Source organism: Eleutherodactylus coqui, chromosome 3 (genome assembly GCF_035609145.1).
Source record: "Eleutherodactylus coqui strain aEleCoq1 chromosome 3, aEleCoq1.hap1, whole genome shotgun sequence".
In the NCBI taxonomy this organism is placed as follows: Eukaryota; Metazoa; Chordata; class Amphibia; order Anura; family Eleutherodactylidae; genus Eleutherodactylus; species Eleutherodactylus coqui.
Window position 1 is genome coordinate 85,283,717 of NC_089839.1, and position 22,577 is coordinate 85,306,293.

At 40.1% G+C, this 22,577-nt stretch overlaps 1 protein-coding gene across 2 annotated transcripts in view; it reads left to right on the top strand.

The window, feature by feature from the left end:
• SLC8A1 (solute carrier family 8 member A1) overlaps positions 1-22,577 on the top strand; it is a 333,579-nt gene that overhangs the window by 301,398 nt on the left and 9,604 nt on the right. For both annotated transcript variants that reach the window (XM_066595820.1, XM_066595821.1), the window contains exon 7: positions 8,883-9,158. In XM_066595820.1, the coding sequence (XP_066451917.1) occupies positions 8,883-9,158 (276 nt within the window). The remainder of the gene's footprint in view (positions 1-8,882; positions 9,159-22,577) is intronic.

Consider the following 22,577-nt stretch of genomic DNA (forward strand, 5'->3'; position numbering starts at 1 on the left):
AGAAGTGTATAGACCCACTTGCTGCCGCGGGACAACCCCTTTAAGTCTTTTAAATCATGTACCCAAGTGTCAAGCTGGATTTTGGTAGCATGTATCTGGAATGTGGAAATGTGCAAATCCTCTATAGAGATCACCAGAATGTCATCCTTTTATGGTGTACAATCTTCTATACTGTACTAATTTCCCATTTAAAACCAGTGATTGCTCCCTATATGATTGTCTTAAAAAGCTATTTTTTTACAGCTGCTCATGCCCCCAAATAATAATTGAGCACATTCTCGCCCATCCCGTCTTTCTGCAGCTCCATTGCTACACCTCTATTCTACCCTCCAGCTCTGTGTTTATAGGCTGTAGTCTGCCTGTTGATGGGATGCCACAGGCTGCTGCAGCCAACTGAAGACCTCTGCAGTCAACTGTTGAGGTCTGTGATTGGATGCAGCAGCCTGTAATATTCCATTTACAGGCTGATTCTGCAGTTTGTAAATAGACTAAGCGGGATGAGTCCTGGAGATGTAGGAAGCCGGAATAGATGAGTATAGGATCACTTACTGTTGTTGGAGTAATCCTTCAATTTAGGTGATACTCAAGGGGTATAGAAGCCTCATCAACATAGAGCAATTAGGTCTTGTTCCAGAGCTCATCTGAAGGAAGTAGCCTACTCATTAGAGTTGGATTGCCAAAGTAGAAAAATAAGTAATGCAAGGCGTAACTATGTTATAGCAAATCACTCAATGACAAAAGGGTGCTGGCTGGGCATGGCGTCCAATCATATACTATATTGATAAGGGCTTCTGCACACTTGTGTTTTTTTTGCAGACTTTTTCACGCTATATCACTGCATTTTTTTCACGCGATTGTCAATGAGACTTTCTAATGTTAAAAACGCATCGCAAGTTTGTGCTTTGTGGTTTTTGAGCAATGCGTTTTTAACATTAGAAAGTCCCATTGACAATCGCGTGAAAAAAATGCAAGTGTGCAGGAGCCTTAAGAATAAGGAATGCGATAACGATGACTAAACACGGTTTTCAGGAAGTGCTCCATCCCCCATTGACTAGCCCAGCTTATTCCAGTAAACGCCACTTTTACAAGCTTTGGACTAAACTGTATTAACCCCTCAATAACTAGTGCAACATAGGTCATTTCCATACTTTCACACTGTTGGTGCTAAGGAACTATCTTAGGTGCAAGGGACCATAGTGGGTGCCAACCAGCCACTTTGCCTTCTGCCAAGCTATTTAGTTATAGGATTTAGGCTTCAGACTGAAGCTGTGCCGGCAGAAAGTCTAGCTACTCCTCTAAACTACCTTCCTATAACCAATCAAAATCCCATATGAATTTTCGAGAGTGATACCCTAGGTGGGCAAATATTGTTGTCCACTATGACTTTCTATGCTGGTAGAGTTTAACATTCGGCCTTATTTGTAAACTATGGTATTGATGTATAATGTTTCCATGTAACAGCATAGAAATGCAATAGAGTCTATGGGGGGTTGATGTTTATTTCTTTCACATAACTCCATTATATCAAGGACTTTGTAAGTCCGGTTGCTTTGACAACAGTGAAATGTGGATGGAATGTGAAAGAGACTGTTTTATGCACTAGAAATATATTGCCTAGTCATAAGTACTATTGATTCCAAGTTGATGATTTTACAAAATGAAGATTGCTATTATTATAACAGATGATTCCTGCAATGTGATCTGTGTTCTTTGGGAACCGCCAAGCTCGACTTTCTTAAATGCTCAACATTTAAGAGTATCTGCACTTTGACTGCCTCAAATATGAATCTGAACTTGAGAACGCTCTTCTGAAGGACAACAACTGATGCCGCTATTAGTGTCAGATGTTCTGTTTTGTCTCCTGTGGATTCTTTCAATTAAAGATTCGAATTACATTACAGTCATCAAAGGGAAATGCCACAGAGCCTTGTCCTGGTGCATTTGGAGATGGCACATTGCAGTCAGTATCCCTGGGTCTGCAGAGAATGTTTGAGGTCAATCGGGCTGAGCTCCTAGCAATTTTTCATTTTATGATACTTCTTTTTGTGATTAACTTAATTGTGGCTCTCAGTGCAGATGTTGCCAGCTGCCTTTCAATCCTGATTATGACAGCTTATCCCAAAAGCCCATATACATCCTCCCGTTCAATCCAACACAAGCCAAATTAATCATTCCTTAAAGGGATTGCTGTAGGGGAGATTTATGCGTCACTGCTGTTTTTTATGATCTAGTAAAAGGAAATTTGGTTTGAATTGTTAGGATTTTATAGGTCTGTCATGGCAACATTGGGGATAACAGCAGTGTGTAACGGTTTCATCATGAGTGGTCAGAAAGAGATATTGTCAGACAGCAGGAATTGTATGTAACGCTTTAGGGAGAAGAATTTGCAACCTTTGCTACTATTAATGCTACTTTCACATCATGTTTTTGAATCTAGCGCCGCTTCTGTCTTTTATGACAACAGCATGGAGAGATGGACAACTGGATGGAAATGGGATGGAACCATAGGGTTCAATGTGTAAAACGGAGACCTCTTTGATCTCCCTTACACTAGGATTCTAGGTTTCTGTCCTAGTCAGTCTTTCTTAGCTGTATACAAAATTGGCGTCCTGGATAGAAAATTGTCGATGGATTCAAAAACTTTTTGTGAAAATAGTCTAAAGTATATTTGTTTTATATTCAGTGGTCAAATTAAATGTGTGCAATGTATTCGCTGTATTGGCATTTCCCCGACCCATAAAGGTAAATGATATGTGGCTATAGAACGGAAGTAAAGGAGATCTACATCAGCTGATTGAAAGACCTATCAGTACAAATTCTACTTAATTGTAGTGTTTCTTTGCTTTGCATATATGCCATGAGAAATCATATGGATATGACATTCTTCAACTTGACATTTAACCCCTTAAGGACCAGGGTGTTTTGGTCCTAAAGGACCAGATGCTTTTTAGGGATTTTACACACATGGGGTTTTTTTTTCTCTTCAAGTACTAAAATTATTTTTGCTGCGTTATTTTTCCGCTACATATAGGGCTATTTTTTATATCTTTTTTCATAGACTTTTTTCAGTTTTTTAGTTTTACTGGGGATAAAAAGGTTTAAAAAAACTTTTGTTTTAAGCTTATAGTTATTTATTTTTGAAATTAGTATATTTACGCTAAAATAAAGTATAGGAATGTGATCCTTATTTTGTTTTGGACGTTTTGATGTATAATTTGTATAGTCACGGATTACAAGGCGCATATGGGTGATAGTTTTGGTTGGCTTCGGTGGTGGGTTATTTTCTTTTCTTTTATATATATATGTGTATATATATATATATATATATATATATATATTTTTATCGTTCTGTAATTTTTGTAAACTTATTTCTGTAAGTATTTTCTTAACATCTCTATCCTCGATGGTGTCGTATGGGACATCTGGGGGTCATTCACATTCTCCTTTGTTTCTTTCTTTTTTATTTCACACATTTCCACTGTAACTAGAGCCCCAGTAGTAACTAACAAAGCTGATCAGGGTCTGCTAGGACCCTGCAGTTTTGCCATGGCAGGGGCCAACTAGCGGTCACGTGATCGTCCAGTCGAATAGTGGAAATAATACTTTTGCTTTCTCTCTTCACTACACAGAGCTCATTGATTGCTATGTAGCCTGCAAGAAAGAAGGCAGAAGCGGTTTAAACTGCTTTTGCCTTCTCCTACAGGTCCTCCGCTGTCACTAACAGTCGAGGATCCAACCTGTTCCTGCTATATTGCAGGAGTTTTAATCCCGTGCCATATTTTTACAATCAGCAGGTATGAAAGTTCAGGACCAAAGTACTGTAAATTTACTGTACTTGCGGTTAAAGTGGTTTTCCAGGAGTAAACTATTGATTACCTTTCCTCAGGATAGGTCCTCAACAGTTGATTGCGGGGTGGGGGGGGGGGTCTGTTGCTCAGGATCCCTGCTGATCAGCTGATAGAAGTGACAGCAGAACTATTACTTCAGTCCACACCAGGCACAGCTCTAGAAGAGTGTGTAATGGATGTGCTTGATATTGCAGCTCAGTCCCACTCACTTAAATGGCAGTAAAGAAAGATAGTTTCTAGCCACAAACTGCTGTGAGAAGATATATATATATATATATATATATATATATATATATATATATATATAGTAAAAAAAGATAACAAACTTGCATGATAAGTACGTCTGTACACTTACATCTTAAGATCCAGCAAAGACTCCCCTAACACCGGCAACAGCAATCACTCCTATAGAACTACGATCCACTTGGGAGGTTTAAGGAAGTTTAATTGCTTACAGCATCAAACGAGCGCACTTATGTGCCGATACAATATGCACATATCACGCAACAAACATAACACAAAGAAACTAATTAAAATCTTGTACAGTGCAACGCGTTTTGGCCCCTATAGAGCCTTTCTCAAGACTTAGAACACAGAGTTCTAAGAAAAAGCTGCTCCATATTTATAATGTTATCAGGAATATATTTATTGACTAAAGCAGACATAGCAGGAGGGCTGATAGGGTTTTCCATAAAGCTCTTTAAAGGAGAATGACTATATGTAGCCTATAAAAGGTCTTTTAGTGTAAATGAAACTGTGAACAGGTTTAATATACTGAATTATCAATGCTATCATTGTTTTACTTCTAGTCCTTTTCCATAGTAAATGAATGTGGGCATATAAGTGAAAATGAGTTAGCATGTTGATGTGGATGGTGATTTGGATCCACACGGCTCCTTTGACACAGCTGAGCGTGATAGAAATCAGAACAGGAAGTACAATCATGGAATGAGCAGAACTCAGCAGCTTGTAACTTCAAATACTGGCAGTAATTAAGGCATATGGACATCATAGGGAGAGATCCCTGCTTGGGGCTACCCCTCTACTACAGCTCTGGCAAATGAAATATAGCAATATATGAGTTAATTATTTTGCTTGATTCGCTTTTTCTTTAGCTAAATAAAAATACAAAAGTCACCTAATTTTGTAATTCTCCACAAATGAACCTCAACACTGGCAAATTAATTAACCCAATAAGGCTGTCTTCACATCTGCGTTGTAGGTTCAGTAGCAATTCCAACAAAAATACCAGAAGAAATAGTCATGCATGCAGCACTTTTTCTTCTTTTGCTGAGCGGAAGTCAATGGGGTCCATTCAGCACTTTTTGGCTCTGTCATAAGACAGACCAGTCCAGCCAGAGGATACCCCTTTCCTGCTCCCTAAGTGGAGCAGAAAAACGGAATCCCCGCCGCAGATGTGAAAGCAGCCTAACAGACTCTTTTATTTTTGGAGAAAGGCTAAGGTTAAAAGCGGGACAGCACTCTGTTAACAAAATGCAATATCCAGAGATAGCAGACAAAAAATGTGGACTCACCCGGTGTGACTGGAATGCCTGACAAGGACAAACCGGCACACCTATAGCCTTGAATTAACAGGTTCAGATTGGACACCCTGTCCAGCTGATGGACTTTCAAAATGCAAGAGCACTTCATGTACTCTCCAAAGATCCTAAATTACCTCCGCCGTCTTGGTAGTGCAGAAAAACAAAAAACCTTGTATATCCAAGCGCTCAAAGCTGGAATAAACATGAAACTGAAGGGAATGAGATTATTAAAATCCAAACTTACTCCGTAGAAGTTGGTGAAACTTACTCAACCCCCCTATATCCTGTAGGGGACATCAGAATTCAATATCCATTTTTTCAAAGTAGAATCTCTGGTTGCCAGACAGGAAACTGATTTATTACATAGGGAAGATAGAGAAACTGGTGCAACGTGTTTTAATGCAAGTCTTCCAGCCATTACAAACTAAACAGTAAACAAGGACATCACAAAAGATATGTGCCACTATTAATTATGGTGATCCAGAATATGTCAAAACATTAATGAGGACAGTAAACCCATTGAAAATCATATAAAAACATCTACATTAAAATCAATAACAAAAGTATTAAAAAGGTGTAGATAAAAATATAAATATATGCAAATATATGCAAATCCTACATCCATGAATAAATATAATTAGCTAAAACATACAGACGGATCATTCCAAAAGAAATGATAAACTGGAGATAGACCCACAAGGGAGTATCAATATAAGGTGAAGCACTAAGAGACCTTTCACACTGGACAGAATAGGCCGTACAACGCACCACACTGCTCTACATGCTTTGTGCCACATTTACTATGTGTTTTTAGATGTTTTAAGACAGTTTTCTGATTTGTCAGACGAAAAGGCATGGTCTAAATTGTGCCAAAAATTGCACTAAATTGTCATGAATTGTGCTAAAAGTTTGGCACAATTTTTGGTGTAAACTTGGCCAACTAATAGGTCATCTATACTTGAACTAGATAGTCTTAAAAGTCACAAGATTTATTATTCAGCAGAGCTGAATGCATGATAAATCTGATGCATTTTAACACTGTCTAGTCTAAGTTTGCACTGTCTAGCTCTTAGACCATATTAGTAAATTAGCCCCACTGTGTTTTAAAGAATCATTTTCAATGTTGCACAGTTGTTCGTTAGCTTTTTCCCTTAAAGGCATTAATAGTTATCCCCTTATATGTGGTGCAGAGTGTTACAGCAGCAGAAATGCAGTCATAAGCTCTCGCTCATGACCAGAAGGTTGTGGGTTAAATTCCTGCTTGTTTCAGCTTTGACTCAGCTTTTTCATCCTTTCCTGGTCAGTAAAATAAGTACCCAGCTTGCTGGGGAGTAAAAGATGACTAGGGAAGGCAATGGCTAACCACCCAGCAAAAATAGTCTGCCAAGAAAATGTCACAATGTGACGTCCCCGTAGGCGTCATGTCCAAAATAAAGTAGTGGTCAGCAGCAAAAGAACAGTGGAGAAACTACACACCTCAAGAGTTCAATAAGAATAGCCAATGCACTCCACAAAAAGGGTTTGGACTGCAACCCATAGGTGAATGAAATAGCAAAATTATGGCAGCAATGGAAGATGCAAAAGAGTAAGAAATAGAAAGACTTTATTCCTCCATAAAAGTCACCAACAGCAGCGACGTTTCAACTTATGTATTCATGTCTTTTTCAAGCTTGAATAAAGTCTTTTTGTATTTTTTACTCTTTTGCATCTTCCATCGCTGCCATCATTTTGCTATTTCATTCGTCCCCCTTGGAGTCAGTCATGACTCGGTGCTTGTACCAGGGGACTTTACCTTGCCTATTTTAATCCACAAGGACACTCGAATAAATAGATTACATAGCTGAAACTACAGTTCAGAAAATCCTTCAATATGTAGGGCATATTCTAATTTTGACAAATATCTCCCTTCTGTTGCAATAGATATTCACGCAACTTTTACAGTTGCATCTACTGAATCATTGATATTTAATGATTAGAGATGAGCGAACGTGCTCGGCCACGCCCCTTTTTCACCCGAATACCGTGGCGGCACGGGGGGTAGCAGTGGGGAGTGGGGGGGAGAGGGAGAGAGAGAGGGCTCCCCCCTGTTCCCCGATGCTACCCCCCACACTGCCACGCCTCTCCCCGTCCCCCGGCGCCCCCCGAATCTTTTCACCCGAGTACTGAAGTACTCGAAAATGGCGGTACTCGGGTGCGTAAGTACTCGAAACGAGTACGTTCGCTCATCTCTATTAATGATCCATCCCAAATGTAGGGGGGTTGAGTGAATTTTACCATCTCCCTGTGTAGTAAGTTTGGATTTTCATAATCTTTTCTACTTCATGTTCGTGTTTCTTCCTGCCACACCTTTCACTGCTTGGATATGTATGTTTTTTATTTTATTTGAGGGGCATGTATTAGAGCACTATGCTATTGGATGCAATAGCTATACTCAACTGCTCCCAGAAACACATGCTATATGTAATACTACACAACACTCTTGCCAATTGAACCTGAGTTCACCTTACTTGCTCCCAACAGTTTTTTATTGTAAAGATTGTCTCATGCGCCATCTCAACTAGTCCATAGAGCTGGATGGTTGCCACCAGGCCAGTAAACCACCAGTTCAGCCCGTATTAACATTGCAAGGTTGACAACATTTTTTCTTGGCACTGGCGAGTACCAGTAATTTTCTACAATTAGACTGTGTGCAGTCAGTTTACTCCTTATTTGGGTTGGCTGCTCCCTCTTCGGAAGGTAGCCCAGTCCTAGGAATGTCAGGGTCATAGTCAAGAGCGGAGGTGAGAAAAGGAGGAGGATATTGACAAAGTTACAGTACATTATTGTCTGTCCAAAACTCCCTAATCGCACACTTAGTGTAAAGTGCAATGCTTAACACTACACTCCCTTTTTAACTATGTTACAGTGTATGTGCATATGTCAATTTAATGTTTTGGGTGTATTTTTGTCGATGGTTTTTGCCACAAAACTGGCATGTGTGACACCCCAATTGTGGATGGTATTTTTGAGTGGAAAAGGTGTCAACCTTATAAAGGGGCCATAAAATGGTAAAACTACTAATCTAGTCACATGATATAGTCTGTTAGTCTCTGATATGTAAATGGTGCCCCAACCTACGGTAGAGTAGGCCAATGTGTGGTGAAGAGCGAGAGTAAAGGACTTTTTCCTACTGTAATATTATATTAGCTAATTTCAATGAAGAAGCTACAAAAAAGAATCTTCACATTAAATGGAACTGGAAAAACTCGGCTGATTGATTGCTTCTACTTTCAAAAAGTTTCACAAGTAATTCCTATTATAAACGTTAATATTATTAGTTTATATGTAAAGTGTATTTGTCTACACCTGAGTTCTTTCACCATCACTTTTGAAAGATTCCGAAGTATTATGGACAGATTACATCTAATGGTATCAAATTGTTTGTTAACATAATTATATCCTACCCATTAATGCACAATATCTTGAATAATTTCTTTGCATTTTCCCGTAGGGGAGGACGATGATGATGATGAATGCGGAGAAGAAAAACTGCCTTCTTGCTTCGACTATGTGATGCATTTTCTGACCGTCTTCTGGAAAGTTCTTTTCGCCTTTGTCCCACCAACGGAATACTGGAATGGATGGGCCTGTTTTATTGTGTCTATTACAATGATTGGTCTCCTGACAGCATTCATTGGAGATTTAGCTTCTCATTTTGGTTGTACTATCGGCTTGAAGGATTCTGTTACTGCAGTCGTCTTTGTGGCTTTGGGAACATCAGTACCTGGTAAGAGCATCTAGTTCATTGTTAATAGAATTTAATTTCTTGAACATCTGTTAGATAAATGCTTTGGGTCATATCATTACTCTTATTCTCTTATAGTTCATGACACTGAACAAAAAGTATATTACTGCTTAGTGATACTAGTTACAGAGGATGCAGTTATATCAGAGCAGAGGGATAATTTATCGTGGAAAACTGACCCCTTGGGGGGAGGCTCTAGTATCCTGTTGTACCACCTCTAGCTTGCATACAAGATGTTATACGGGCAGGCATGGAGGCTCTAGTACCCTGTTCTACCCCCTCTAGCTTGGATGCAAGATGTGATACGGGCAGGCATTGCGTCTCTAGTGCCCTGTTGTACTGCTCTAGCTTAGATGCAAGATGTGATATGGTCAGGCATGGATGCATACAGGTATCCTGCAACATATTAGTCCACATTTGCTGCAATTGAGCTTCTAGGTAATGCAAACTTGTAGGCTGTCAAACTTAGCATCCCATATGGTCCCATGCAGGTTCTGTTGGCAATAAATGTGGTGACCGGGCAGGCCACTATAGTGGGGTAATGTTGAGGAGGCATTCCTGTGACACCCTTGCTGTGTGTGGCCAAGCATCATTTTGCTGGAAAAGGCCTTTTGGAAGCTCTGGTATGAGAGGCATCATATTTGGCTGCAGGATGTCCTGTACTTATCGCTGAGCTGACTTTTCTTCATGTTATTACCCCCACATTATCAATCAGGGAGCATATTTGTTCATCTAATCGCTCCTCTATGCAGTGTAATATCATGGATGCTGTGCTTATTTCTGACCACAGCATGTAACTACCATATATACTCGAGTATTAGCCGACCCGAGTATAAGCCGAGACAATAAATTTCACCACAAAAAAACTGGGAAAACTTGTTGACTCGAGTATAAGCTGAGCTATACTCAAGTATATACTGGGTAAAAAAACAAACCCTCCATACTCATCTCCCAGCCGGCGTCTGTGTGACAAGCTGCTTTAATTCTCCCCGCTGTCATCCCCCGCCATCCTCTCTGCTTGGCTCTGTCAGTACTGTGTAAGTAAGCGCTGTGATTGGATTGAGCGCCAGCCAATCACAGCTAGTGCTCGATGCAATCACAGCGCTTACTTACACAGCACTGACGGCAGGGGATTTGAAAGCCAAGCAGGGAGATGACAGTGGGGAGAATTCTAAAGCAGCTTGATTGGCTGTGAATGATTGAGCACCAGCTGTGATTGGCTGATGCACGATCCAATCACAGCTCTTACTTACACAGCGCTGACGGCGGGGGATTACAGAGCCGAGCAAAAAGGACGGCCGGGATGAATGCAGAGAAAATTCAAGCAGCCTGCTGCACCGCCGCCGGAGACACAGATGCTGCCTAGGAGGTGAGTATGAAGGGTTTTTTTTTAAGCCTTCCCTGACTCAAGTATAAGCCGAGGGGGGCTTTTTCAGCACAAAAAAAATGTGCTGAAAAACTAGGCTTATACTCGAGTATATACAGTACTTTACAGAGAAAAAAGGATTTTTTTCCTTTACGTAGTACTTCAGATATTTAAAAAACAAAATTAGTATAACCAAATATGTAGCAATTTGTATTATTAAATATTATATTATTTATCCAGCACAGCTCATTATGTAATGAAAATAAAAAAAAACAATGCCAAAAAGAGTGCTTCCCCAAAACAGGTATAAAGAGTAATCAAACAGCCATATATACTTCAAAATGGTATCAATAAAAAGTTGTCCTATTAAAAAACAAGCCTCAAATAGCTTTGTCAACTGAAAAACAAATGCTTGGAATGTAGTGTGACAAAAAAAAACTTTTTGTAAGAAAAAAAACTTGATATTGTGCAAAAGTAGTAAAATATAATAAAACCTATATAAATTTGGTTTTATCGTAACCATAATGACCCATAGAATAACGTTTATATAATATTTATACTACCTAATGAACACCATAAAAATAAATTCCAAAATATAATGGGGAATTTGCTTTTCTTTTTCCATTGCTCCTTCGCAAAAAAATTAATAAAAGTTATTGAATATATTATATGCAGCTGAAATTGGTACCTATAAAAACTGAAACATATCCTGCAAAATATAAGGTTTCATACAGCTACACTGATGAAAAAATCAAAAACGTATGACCACTTAAGCATAAAAGGGGAAATGATTATACTGGTTCTTCAGGCTAAAACCAGTGCCATTAAGGGGTTAGAAATGAGGTTAAGGCGACTGAGTTATGCACCAAATATACTTGCATGAAAGATGAATTCAAATTCTGCAATAAAAAATATATGATATTAAATAAGAAATGTATTGTCCACCAGACAGAGGAGCAAGTCTGCACTGATCCTGGATGGCACAGGTTGAGAATGTTGTTCTAAGACTAAATCTTAAAGGGTGTGTGTTTAAATATACATTCCTATTAGGAGCTGATGGGCAGCTCAAGGAAAAAGAGCTGAGTTAGCAATATTCAATATTCATAATAAATGTCAAATCACCATCTAGAAATGTAAATGTTTTTCTCTTTTTTTTTTTCTTTTTAAATCAGTTTGTAGGAAAAATATTAAAGTGTCCAAGCACATAAAACATGCATCTGTTTTTATCATCATCTCCGTGTTCGGCAGGAGATTGAATTTTCCCCATCCGATAAATTATTCAGAGCACTGATTTAACATTACAAACATCTTAATAGACTTCATCTTAAAGCAATTTTTCAATTGCCAAACAACAGTTACAACTTCAGCAGTTCTCGCTTTCTCATCCTAGATTTGGTCAAGTCATGAAAACATTGCAATAATTCATAGTGCTGTTGTTCTTATATGTAAATGAGTATTTTAGGCTGGAGAAAAAAAAACAGTCCAGCCTATTCTCCTGCAGTGTTAATCCAGAGGAAGGCAAAAACCCTAATGATGCACAGGCCAAATTTCCTCATTTTACAGAAAAAAAATTCCTTCCTGACTCCAACTCTGGCAATCAGAATAATCCCGAATCACCGACCCTTCTGAAGTTATTAGTGACTGTAACATATAATATTGTATCACTCAAGAAACGCGTCCAGGCCCTTCTTGTGCTCATTTAGTGAGTTTGCCATCACCATGTCGTTAGGCAGAAAGTTCCATAGTCTCACTGCTCTTACAGTAAAGAACCTCCTATGTTGGTGTAAAAGCTTTCTTTCCTCTACATGCAGAGGGCACCCCCTTGTTACAGCCACTGTCCTGAGTATAAATAGATGATGGGAGAGATATCTGTATTGTCCCTGATTTATTTATACATAGTTATTAGGTCGTCACTCAGCTGTCTTTTTTCTTAATTAAATAACCTCAATTTTGATAACCTCTCTAGGTATTGTATTTCGCCGATTCCATTTATTACTTTAGTTGCTCGGCTTTGTACCCAGCCAAGCTCTGATATGTCGTCCTTGAGTACCGGTGCCCAAAACTGCCAACAATATTCCATGTGTGATCTGACCAGTGACTTATAAAGAGGAAGAACAATGTTCTCATCATGTGCCCCTAGACCTCTTTTGATGCACCCATTATCATATTTGCCTTGGCAGTAGCTGCCTGACACTGGTTGCTACAATGAAGTTTACAGTTAATTAAAATAAACAAATCCTTTTCCATGTCAATGTTTCCCAGTGATCTCCCATTTAGTGTGTAATGGTGACATGTATTTTCCTGCCAATGTGCAAAACCCTACATTTATCAGTGTTAAATCTCATTTGCCACTTTTCTGCCCCCAACATATCCAGATCCATTTGCAATTGTATACTGTCCTCTCTTGTGTTAATTACTTTGCATAGTTTTGTATCATCTGCAAATATTGATATATTACTGCACAATCCTTCTACTAGGTCATTAATAAATATATTAAAAAGAATAGGGCCCAGTATTGCTCCTTGTGGTACCCCAGTAGTAACGGTGACCCCTCCAATACTGCCCCATGTGGTACCTGTTAGCGTAAAATGCATTGTTTGATATACTGTGGGTGCCATATTAGATATGATTAATGTATGAGCTTGGAGTAGCCAGTGAAAGACACATAATTTTAAAGTGTATACCACAGGACATCTGCTTTTATTTTGGCGGGAATAGGTTTATATAGTATTCAAACAAATGAAGGTGGGACATTCAGATACATTTCAACTTTTTGTGTCCTGATAGGTCATTTTCATAGGAAGTCTTTATGATGTAACACTTTAGCCAGAAGAAGGGGTTAGAAGGATATTAACAGACATTTTCAATAAAGAGTTCTCCACATGACACAATTAACAACAGACTTAAATCTTCTCTCTTGGTCCTTTTCCTGCTTGTCCATTCACTCTCATTGGGATTTGCTAATTTAATTATTTTAATGCCAATCTTTGTGTCTTTCTTCTTTGAAGCTACTGCTGGTCTCATATGAAGATAAGAGACTAGATTAACCTATTGGGGGATGGTTCTTACACAAGATGTCCTCCATCTTAGATCTACACAGCTGAACAACATACCCCCCTAGTAACAGTGACCTGTACAATACTGCCCCCTTCTGAAACCCCACTAGTAACTGTGAGCCCTACAGTACTGCACCTGTGGTACCCCACTAGTAATGGTGACCCAATCAGAGTATGTACCATTTATAACCACCCTCTGCTTACTATCATTGAGCCAGTTACTTACCCACTCCCACACATTCTCACCCAAACCAAGCATTCTCATTTAACATACCAACCTTTTATGTGGCACAGTATCAAACGCTTTGGAAAACTCAAGATATACAAGATTCAATGACTCTTCCCGGTCCAGTCTGGAACTTACCTTCTTGTACAAGCTGATCAGGTTGCTTTGACAGGAGGGACCGCTCATGAACCCATGCTGATATGGAGTTATACAGCTATTTTCCTTGAGGTACTTCAGGATGGCATCTCTTAGAAACCCTTCAAACATGTTACTCACAATAAAAGTAAGACTTACTGGTCTGTAGTTACCAGGTTTGCTATTTGACCCGTTTTTGAATATTGGCACCACATTTGCTATGTGCCAATCCAATGGAACAGACCCCATTATATAGAGCTATTTTATATAAGAAACAATGGTCTGTGTATCACATTACTTTATTTCCTTAGAACCTTGGGGTGTATACCATTGGGATCTGGCGATTTGTCTGTTTTAATCTTTTTAAGCTGGCTCTGCGATTCCTACTGGGTTAGACTAGTGACATTTAATGGAGAGTTCACTCTATAATTCTGTATTTCACCTGACATTTCATTTTCTTCAGTGAATACACTGGTGAAAAAAGTATTTAGTAGTGTTTGGTGAAATGTTGGACCTAATATTGTCCCATGTACCAATAGAAATCTAAACTCTTCAAAATAGGATAGACAGACCAGCATGAAACTTGGTTTCTGTTAGTAAAACAGGGAACCAAATTAACTAAGCATATTCTAAAGTACATGGGAAGAATGGTTTGTCTTGAAGTGCACAACATACATAAGGGTGATTTCAAATGGCTGTACAACTACATTCATTGGTACGGAGCATAGTTGCGCAGGAACAAAGGTTTTTTTTTTCTTTGCTGGCCTTTAAACTCTGCCCCACAGTGCAGGAGTTTGAAAAAAATAGTGGGAAGATAGGCCCTGCCCTATCTTTCCCGCACTTAGTTAATACTGTACTACATGGGGGAAAGATGGGGCAAGTCCTATCTCTTCTCGGCCGCACAATTAATGGACGAGAATCCTGATAGTGAAAATGAAACCACCGAAATCCATTGACATCAGTGGTTTAGTTTTTTCCCGGTATGCGTCCGTGATTGTCATGAGAGAAAAACACGTCTGTGTGTTTAAGCCCTTAAGAACGACAGAGACAGAAAAATTTGCCAATTGAAACTAATAAGAACTTTCTGGTTGTTGACACAAGAACTCAGTTTTACACCTGGGTTTATGACTCATTATATGGACACTTCACACCCATCAGCCTGATCTGTCATCATCTTTTCCCCTTTCATCTTATACACAAACTTTAGTTCTGTGACTCTGGTTTACTTTGATGTAACATCATTTAAAAACTGTGATTTATCTCTCAGCCCTTCATCTGACGAGCCTGAAGAAGGAGCCTCTGAGCTCTGAAATCTTGAAAATTAAATTTTTTAAATTAGCTAATAAAGGCGTCACTATATATATGATGTTATATACTCAGACAACATACTGAAGATTCCCTATATACGTATGTTTCCTAAGTGCTTTCTTTAAGAACAGGAGTGATACATGTCATAGGGCAAAGAAGAAGAGAGGAAAAGAAATTCCATGTGGGAGGTTTATACTCCTCTCCTGCAGCAGAATACAGGACTATGTCTGCACATTCCTACCGTGTTTCCCTGAAAATAAGACAGTGTCTTATATTAATTTTTGTTCAAAAAGATGTAACTTTTTTACATGTATAGCTGCCTGGACACTATTTAAGGCCTTAGTCACACAGGCGTTTTTTCCCGGGATTTGCGGATCGCATGACGGATGCGCATCCGCAAATCGCGTGACCGGGGCCGAAAAATCACCCGAAAATACTGCTCCTAGCCGCGTTTCAATAGAAACGGGCCGGAGCTGTCCAGCGCATTGAATTCAATGGAGCCGGCAATACAGCCAGCTCCATTGTATAAATATATAAGCCCTTATATATATAAATATATATATTGTATAAATATATAAGCCCTTCCCTGAAATTCATCAAGAAATGTGTAAAAACAAAAAAAATAAATATACTCACCTCGTCACGGCAGACGGAGTTCAGCCGCGACCGGCGGCAGTCCTCCTGAACTGCTCTCTGTAGTATTCAGCAGCCGGGGATTTAAAATCTCCGCCTGCTGAATGAGCTGCCTCTGATTGGTCACAGCCTGACCAATCAGAGGCAGCTCTCTCTCACACCCATTCATGAATTCATGAATGGGTGTGAGTGAGAGCTGCCTCTGATTGGCTCAGCGCAGGGACCAATCAGGGGCAGCTCTCACTCACACCCATTCATGAATTCATGAATGGGTGTGAGTGAGAGCTGCCTCTGATTGGTCAGGCTGGGACCAATCAGAGGCAGCTCATTCAGCAGGCGGGGATTTTAAATCCCCGGCTGCTGAATACTCCATCTGCCGGGACCAGGTGAGTATATATATATACTGTATATATTTTTTTTTTACACATTTCTGGATGAATTGCAGGGAAGGGCTTATATATTTAAGCCCTTCCCGAAAATTCATCTCGCGCTCGCCGGCAGCCAATGGCTTTCAATGGAGCCGGCTGTATTACCGGCTCCATTGAATTCAATGGGCAAACATCGTTCTTCTCTGCCACAGCTGTTACAGCTGTGGCAGAGAAGAATGATTTGTCTAGTATATGCTCTTAATGGGGTCGGCGCTGCTGCCATTGGCCCCATTGAGCGCATATAGAGAAGAGAACAGGAATCGCAGATAGGTGCGATCTGCGATTTCTGTTCTATAATTTATCGGACGAGCGCGTAAAAAGCACTCATGTGTCCGATACCATTGCAAAGCAATGGCTTTATAAAATCGCCGGACGCATACGCATGCGCAAATCACGCGAAAAAACGCCCATCTGACTGAGCCCTAAATTGACTTTTTTAATTAACTGTTAGCAGGGCTTAATTTTGGAGTAGGGCTTATATTTCAAGCATCCTCAAAAAGCCTGAAAAATCATTTTGCATCCTCAAAAATTCTGGAAAATCATGCTGTCTTATTTTCAGGGTATGTCTTATTTTCTGGGAAACAGGGTAATAACAGAATACAGTTCTATTAGGGGTAATGTTGGCTTTGAGCAATGCCTGGTTATCACAAGGTGGTTTGCATTTGGGAGTCCCCAACAATCTGCTGCAATCTTGGGAGCACCTGGCAGTGTTTCATTTTTCTGCAGTGCCACCATAGAAGTGAAGTATTGCACATATGTCAGTGAAATCAATTGGCTGTCCATATAATGTACAGACACACCAGACTCCACAGCGTTAACTAAGAATTTCCAGGCCACTCGGTGGCACGTATCCGCCCTCCAGCACTTTGTCAGTCACTGTCTCACACCCTGTATGTCACAGGAAAAAAAGGCAGTAAAAATAATTTTGGTAGCTAAAGGAAACAAAATAGGGCAGTAAAACCGCCACATGGGTAAAATCCCTAAGAAGTGTCTGGTCATTAAGGTACAAAACAGCTTGGTTCTTAAGGGGTTAAATAGTGTCTATATCTTCATGATGGTGCCATGTAGAGTGCCAAGACATCCCATTTTCCAACATCTACTCTTCCTTAGTACCCAAAATATTCCTCCTAGTAAAGGGATCACTTCAAGTAATATTGATATTTTATAAGTAATTCTGGTCACATTCCCCAGAATGCAAGTGATGGCTGACTAAGGGACAGAGAAAGCATTATAAGGGCTCGGTCAGACGAGCGTTTTTTTTTTCTTTTTTGCGCAACTATGTACACAAAAAAAATGTGTTCCACGGATGTGCGAAATGTGCGTGACCAAAGCTTTGTGCTTTTTTTTTTTACATATGCCCAAAATAGTGTGTGCAGGCCTTCAACGAGCAAAGTTTCAGATGCCCATTCACTGGAGGAGCTGTCCTTGCAGAAGTGCAGCTGCTCAACGAAGGTCCCATCATCACTGAACTCCCAGCGGGCATGAAAGAATCCCCTGCCACAACTGTCACAACTGTGGCAGAGGACTGCAATGCTATGCCATTGCTTGGGATGAATGGCTAAGCACTGCCTGTGATTGGTCACAGTGCTTAGCCAATCAGAGGCAGTGCTTTCGGTGGAGGGGATTTTGCGATCCCCGGCTACCAGAGTACAGATGAAGACGGACATAGAGAAGAGCTGTACAGCACTTCTAGGTGATTTATTTTTATTTTTTTTAACAGCTAGGGATGATTTTCAGATTAGGTTTAATATTTCAAGCCACCCTCCCCAAAAATCATCACTACAGGGGTTGCCTTCATCCATTGCTTTAAATTGGGTGGCAGCAGTGCTGGCCCCATTGAACGCAATAGGATAGCATCACGGTCCTCTGTGACAGCTGTGGCAGGGGATTCTTTCATCCTCGCTAAAGACCTCTAATCACTGAACACCGTAACAGTGCTGTCAGTGTTTAGTTATGAGGGGACTCCCTGTGGGGACTAACGGAACCCTACGGAAGTCTCCTCATTCTCTGTCACGTCTGTAACAGCAAACAATGTCTTTACATGCAGCACAAACCTTACCGGTGCACATTATATGGGCACGCATGTCCTGTCTTTTGCTGGTGAGAGTATTTTACACCTCAGAAAAACGGACATGTGACCACTTCATAGGAAACCAATGGTTCTAATCGATGCAATTTTTTTTTTTGCACATAGGCTCGCTAAAAAAAATCGCTCATCTGACCACGGCTTAAAGTTGCAGTGAGTAAGTGGTTCTCTCTTATAGGCAAGGACTAGATGGTTAATGTCTAAATAAAAAACTTCACTCTTCCCACTTTTATATGGAATATCGATTAAATAATTTTAGCCGGCTTAGTGTCATCGCTATTACAGTGCTGGGCAAAGAGGAAGCGTTGAGTCTTTACGGTAGGATATTCAGTTAATCACAGTATCCACACCGTTTATAATCAGGACTAGGCAGTTTAATGTAAGGGATTCCCCAGTTTAAATTGTTGGCGTATCATGCAAAGCCTGTACCATATGTGTAACGTATACAAGCGGCACACGGAGCTTATCTCAGTTACTCATTATTACTTTGGGCTAAAGATGACCGGTATTCCAATTTGCCATGAGCAGGAAAGTGTTATGTATGAGCCTGGATAACCTATATACTTTATTTCCCCTGCACCTTCACTCTACATTGTTTTAGTAACTTTATACCCATTGCTTTAAACTTGCCCATGCAGAGACAAAGTCATGTGAAGGTTATATGGATGAATGCTCCCATGTCTTCCTGTATTATAACATACTTTATCATTGAGACAGCTAGAGAACAGCCCATCTCTTGTCACTCTGTCCTCTTGTCTCACACTCATGTTTCTTTGTAGTGCTAGCTCCCTTCATAATAGATAAGCATTACTTTGTGTACGGAAGATTAGGCTTGCTTGCCAATGCCTTATGCAAATTGCTTTTCTCTAGTATTGTAAGTATAGTCTCCTTAGGTGGAAGCCAGAAATAGTCAAATTGCTAATACAGTTTTGCTTTTTGATAACTTACATTCAGCATTTCTTGCATCGCTGGGCTCGGTGTCATCTACATGCAAATAAGGAAGGCCATCATCACAGTATGGCTAAAGTTAAAAAGTTCTTCTGCATTACATGTCTTATGAAAAAATAACATCCCGTTCTCCAAATACCATTAAAGGGGTTTCCGGGCACAAAATGCAAAAGTTCTGAAAATGCTGAAATCTAGGAGATGCGGCTAGGTAGCGGCAACCTGTATCTTTTATTTGCCGTTCCCAACCCTCTTCTTCATCTCATGTAGCCGCCGATCTGTTGCTGTTTTTACATGCATCACTTCCGCAGTAAGTGCAACAACAAGCTGATACTACAACTCCCAGCATGCATAGAGCTTGATTACCGACCAGCACTTTAGCCCCGCCCACAGCTCGCAGGACCTGCAACTTACTAGCACCAACCTCCTTCTCAGACTGCCAGAGACAACCTGTTGAAGGAGACAGACAGGAGATTCCAGCACTCTGAACTGCACATGAGTAATACAGTGCAGTATTTCCTCTCCTGCCCATTCCTTTCCTCCCATCCTGCACTGCTCACAGACGGAAGTTGAAGTCTATGGACAGGAGAGGAAGTAGAAAATGCAAACAAGGAAGTACAGATATTTTTATGTGACGTAGATAGAAAATGAAGCTAAACCAGGTACAATGAACATAATACAAAATAACTTATTGTGATTATGTAGATTAGATTTTAAAATGTTAATCTGTGCCCAGAATACCCCTTACTATTGCAGTTTATTTGTGCCAATGTGGAAGATTTGTTTTCCCCATGTCACTCTCCAAATTTTGCAGTAGTGGTTCATTTTACCTTGTTACCACTTCTCTTTCCCTCTGAGTGACCATCCCATTCTGTGTTTGTACTCAAGGGAGTAATTATAGGGGGTGTAGAGGGTGTCTAGGCCCTGGTGCCCAAGGGGGGCCAAAAGCTCCTCCACTACAAAAGAGAACTACAGACTTATAAAGGAACTATGGCGATGACGCGTCTGCCACAACCATTTTGCAATGTTGATTGCAGAATGGTTGCAGGACAGACAGCTTCCATTTACTTCAATGGAAGCCGGTCGTGTGTACTCGCAAAGAATTGCAGCATGCTGTGATTTCTCCCCCGCGAGTGGAAATTCGCTAATGATTTCTGCTTGTGGGCAAGAAATCGCATACTGCCATAGCATGCTATGAGCGCAGTTTGCTGCAGAATCCGGAGGTGGAATCCCGCTCCGGATTTCACAATGCAAATCAGCCCGTGTGCAGGAGGCTTTAAAGAACAAATCCTCAGGTTTATAGAGCTTTTACAATGTAAGGACAATGGCATGTTATATTTAGGGGACGGGTCCTGATATGCGATCTTACATGGGCTGAGGGGAGCCTCAAGTTATTTCTGTGCATATACTGACCTGTTCAGAGGACGTTCTCTATACTCTACAAGAGAATTCTTCAAATTGTTAGACATCAGACAAAAAATTACCCAAATTCATAAAAAATAGAAAGAAACAAAATAGGTAAAAACATTAGGGAGCAAAAAATTGGAAGCTGTTTTATCAGGTCGGTGATCTCGGGCAGCAAACAGAGAAGGATTTTGCAAATGTTGTCCAAGTTGTGTTTCTGCTGCTGAGAGCTGTTGTGTCGTGTTCATTTTTCTTGCAGCTCCACTGTATCAAAAATGAAGTAAGTGATCTAATTTATAGGCTGATGCTACACTTTTTGTTTTCTAGAGATGCCGCATGCTGGACTGGTGACTTTTGTAATGCAATTTTTTGCAGCAAGAAAATGCCATACGTTAGCTGTAGGTCAATAGAAAGTTATGCATCAAAATACATATATTGTGTGTTTTTATGGCAGTTTTTGTCATTGTTAGTGTTTTTTTCAGGTTCATGAGGGTTTTTCAAAATTTCAGCATGCTTTAGGTATGGATTTTTTAAAGTATTTTCCTATGGGCATCTGTATAGGAAATATGCTAAATGGGTCCGGTAGCCGACTCAAGGTGGACTCCCATCCTTCTGAGATCGGTAAAATGAGTACCCAGCTTGCTGGGGGTAAAGATGACAGAGGAAGGCAACGGCAAACCACCCCACAAAAACAGTCTGCCAAGAAAACGCCATGATGTGACATCACCCTGGGAGTCAGTTATGATCCGGTGCTTGCACCAGGGAACTTTACCTTACCTATAGGACAAAAAAGTGCCCCAAAAAACTCCTTGTGTCACCGCAAAAGTCACCCAAAAATAATGCCAATAAAAATGGGGGCATCATTAAAAAATTTGCATGGGATTTTCGTGGCATAGAAAAAAATTATGGGGCACACTTATCTAGTCTTACGGAAGAACTGCTGGAGTAAGATGTGCCAAATGTATTGGATAATGTATGTATGAAAAGTATGTAAGAGACATGAGACTATTGGCACATTTTTTGCATCTTGGGCCCTCTGTACGGCACCACCAGAAATCTATGCCAGCAATGAGCTGATGTAGATTTTCGCTATAATATTTTACTAGTTTCTGGCAGAAATTATATTAAATTGAAAGGGCTGTGGATGTCAGCCACTCCTACTAAGGAGCACCCACTTTTTTTTTTTTTACAAGTTGTGAGGATTGCAGAAAAAAGGCCAAAAAGTTGCAAATATTTGAACCATTATGACTTGTACAAAATTTGCAACTTTCTTTACCCACGAATTCTGGCGCAGATGCCTTTTGTGAATTCCCGCAATGTGAAGGAAGCCTTACTGTAGCTTTCTGGCATCCTACTGATTTTTTTTTTCATTGTTTGGCTTAACTTTATGCCTCTCTAGATCATATCTAATCTCCGTCCCTGCAAAAGCACCTGTACAAACCAAAAATTTCAATACCCTTTGCAAATAGAGAATTTCCAGCAAGGTAAACTATACTATAAGAGCGTGGGCTACAATAATTCTCTAAATCTTTAGCCATCTCCCTCAATAATAAACAATCATTCCTCCAGCGCGATAGATTAATGAAGACTTTCAAGTATTTATTGGCTCCACACAGTCCCCTAAACGAAGGTTTGGAAAGCCATTTTCCACAGATTATAACTCATTTCATATGACAGTAAAACATTTTTACTGGAAGTAACAAATTGGGTGGTTCGTATTCGAACGTGGCAGCCGCCAGTGTGACTTAATAAGTTGGCAGTTCAACTTTGAGGCAGCCAGGAAATACCAATATCTATGAGACATCTTTATATTG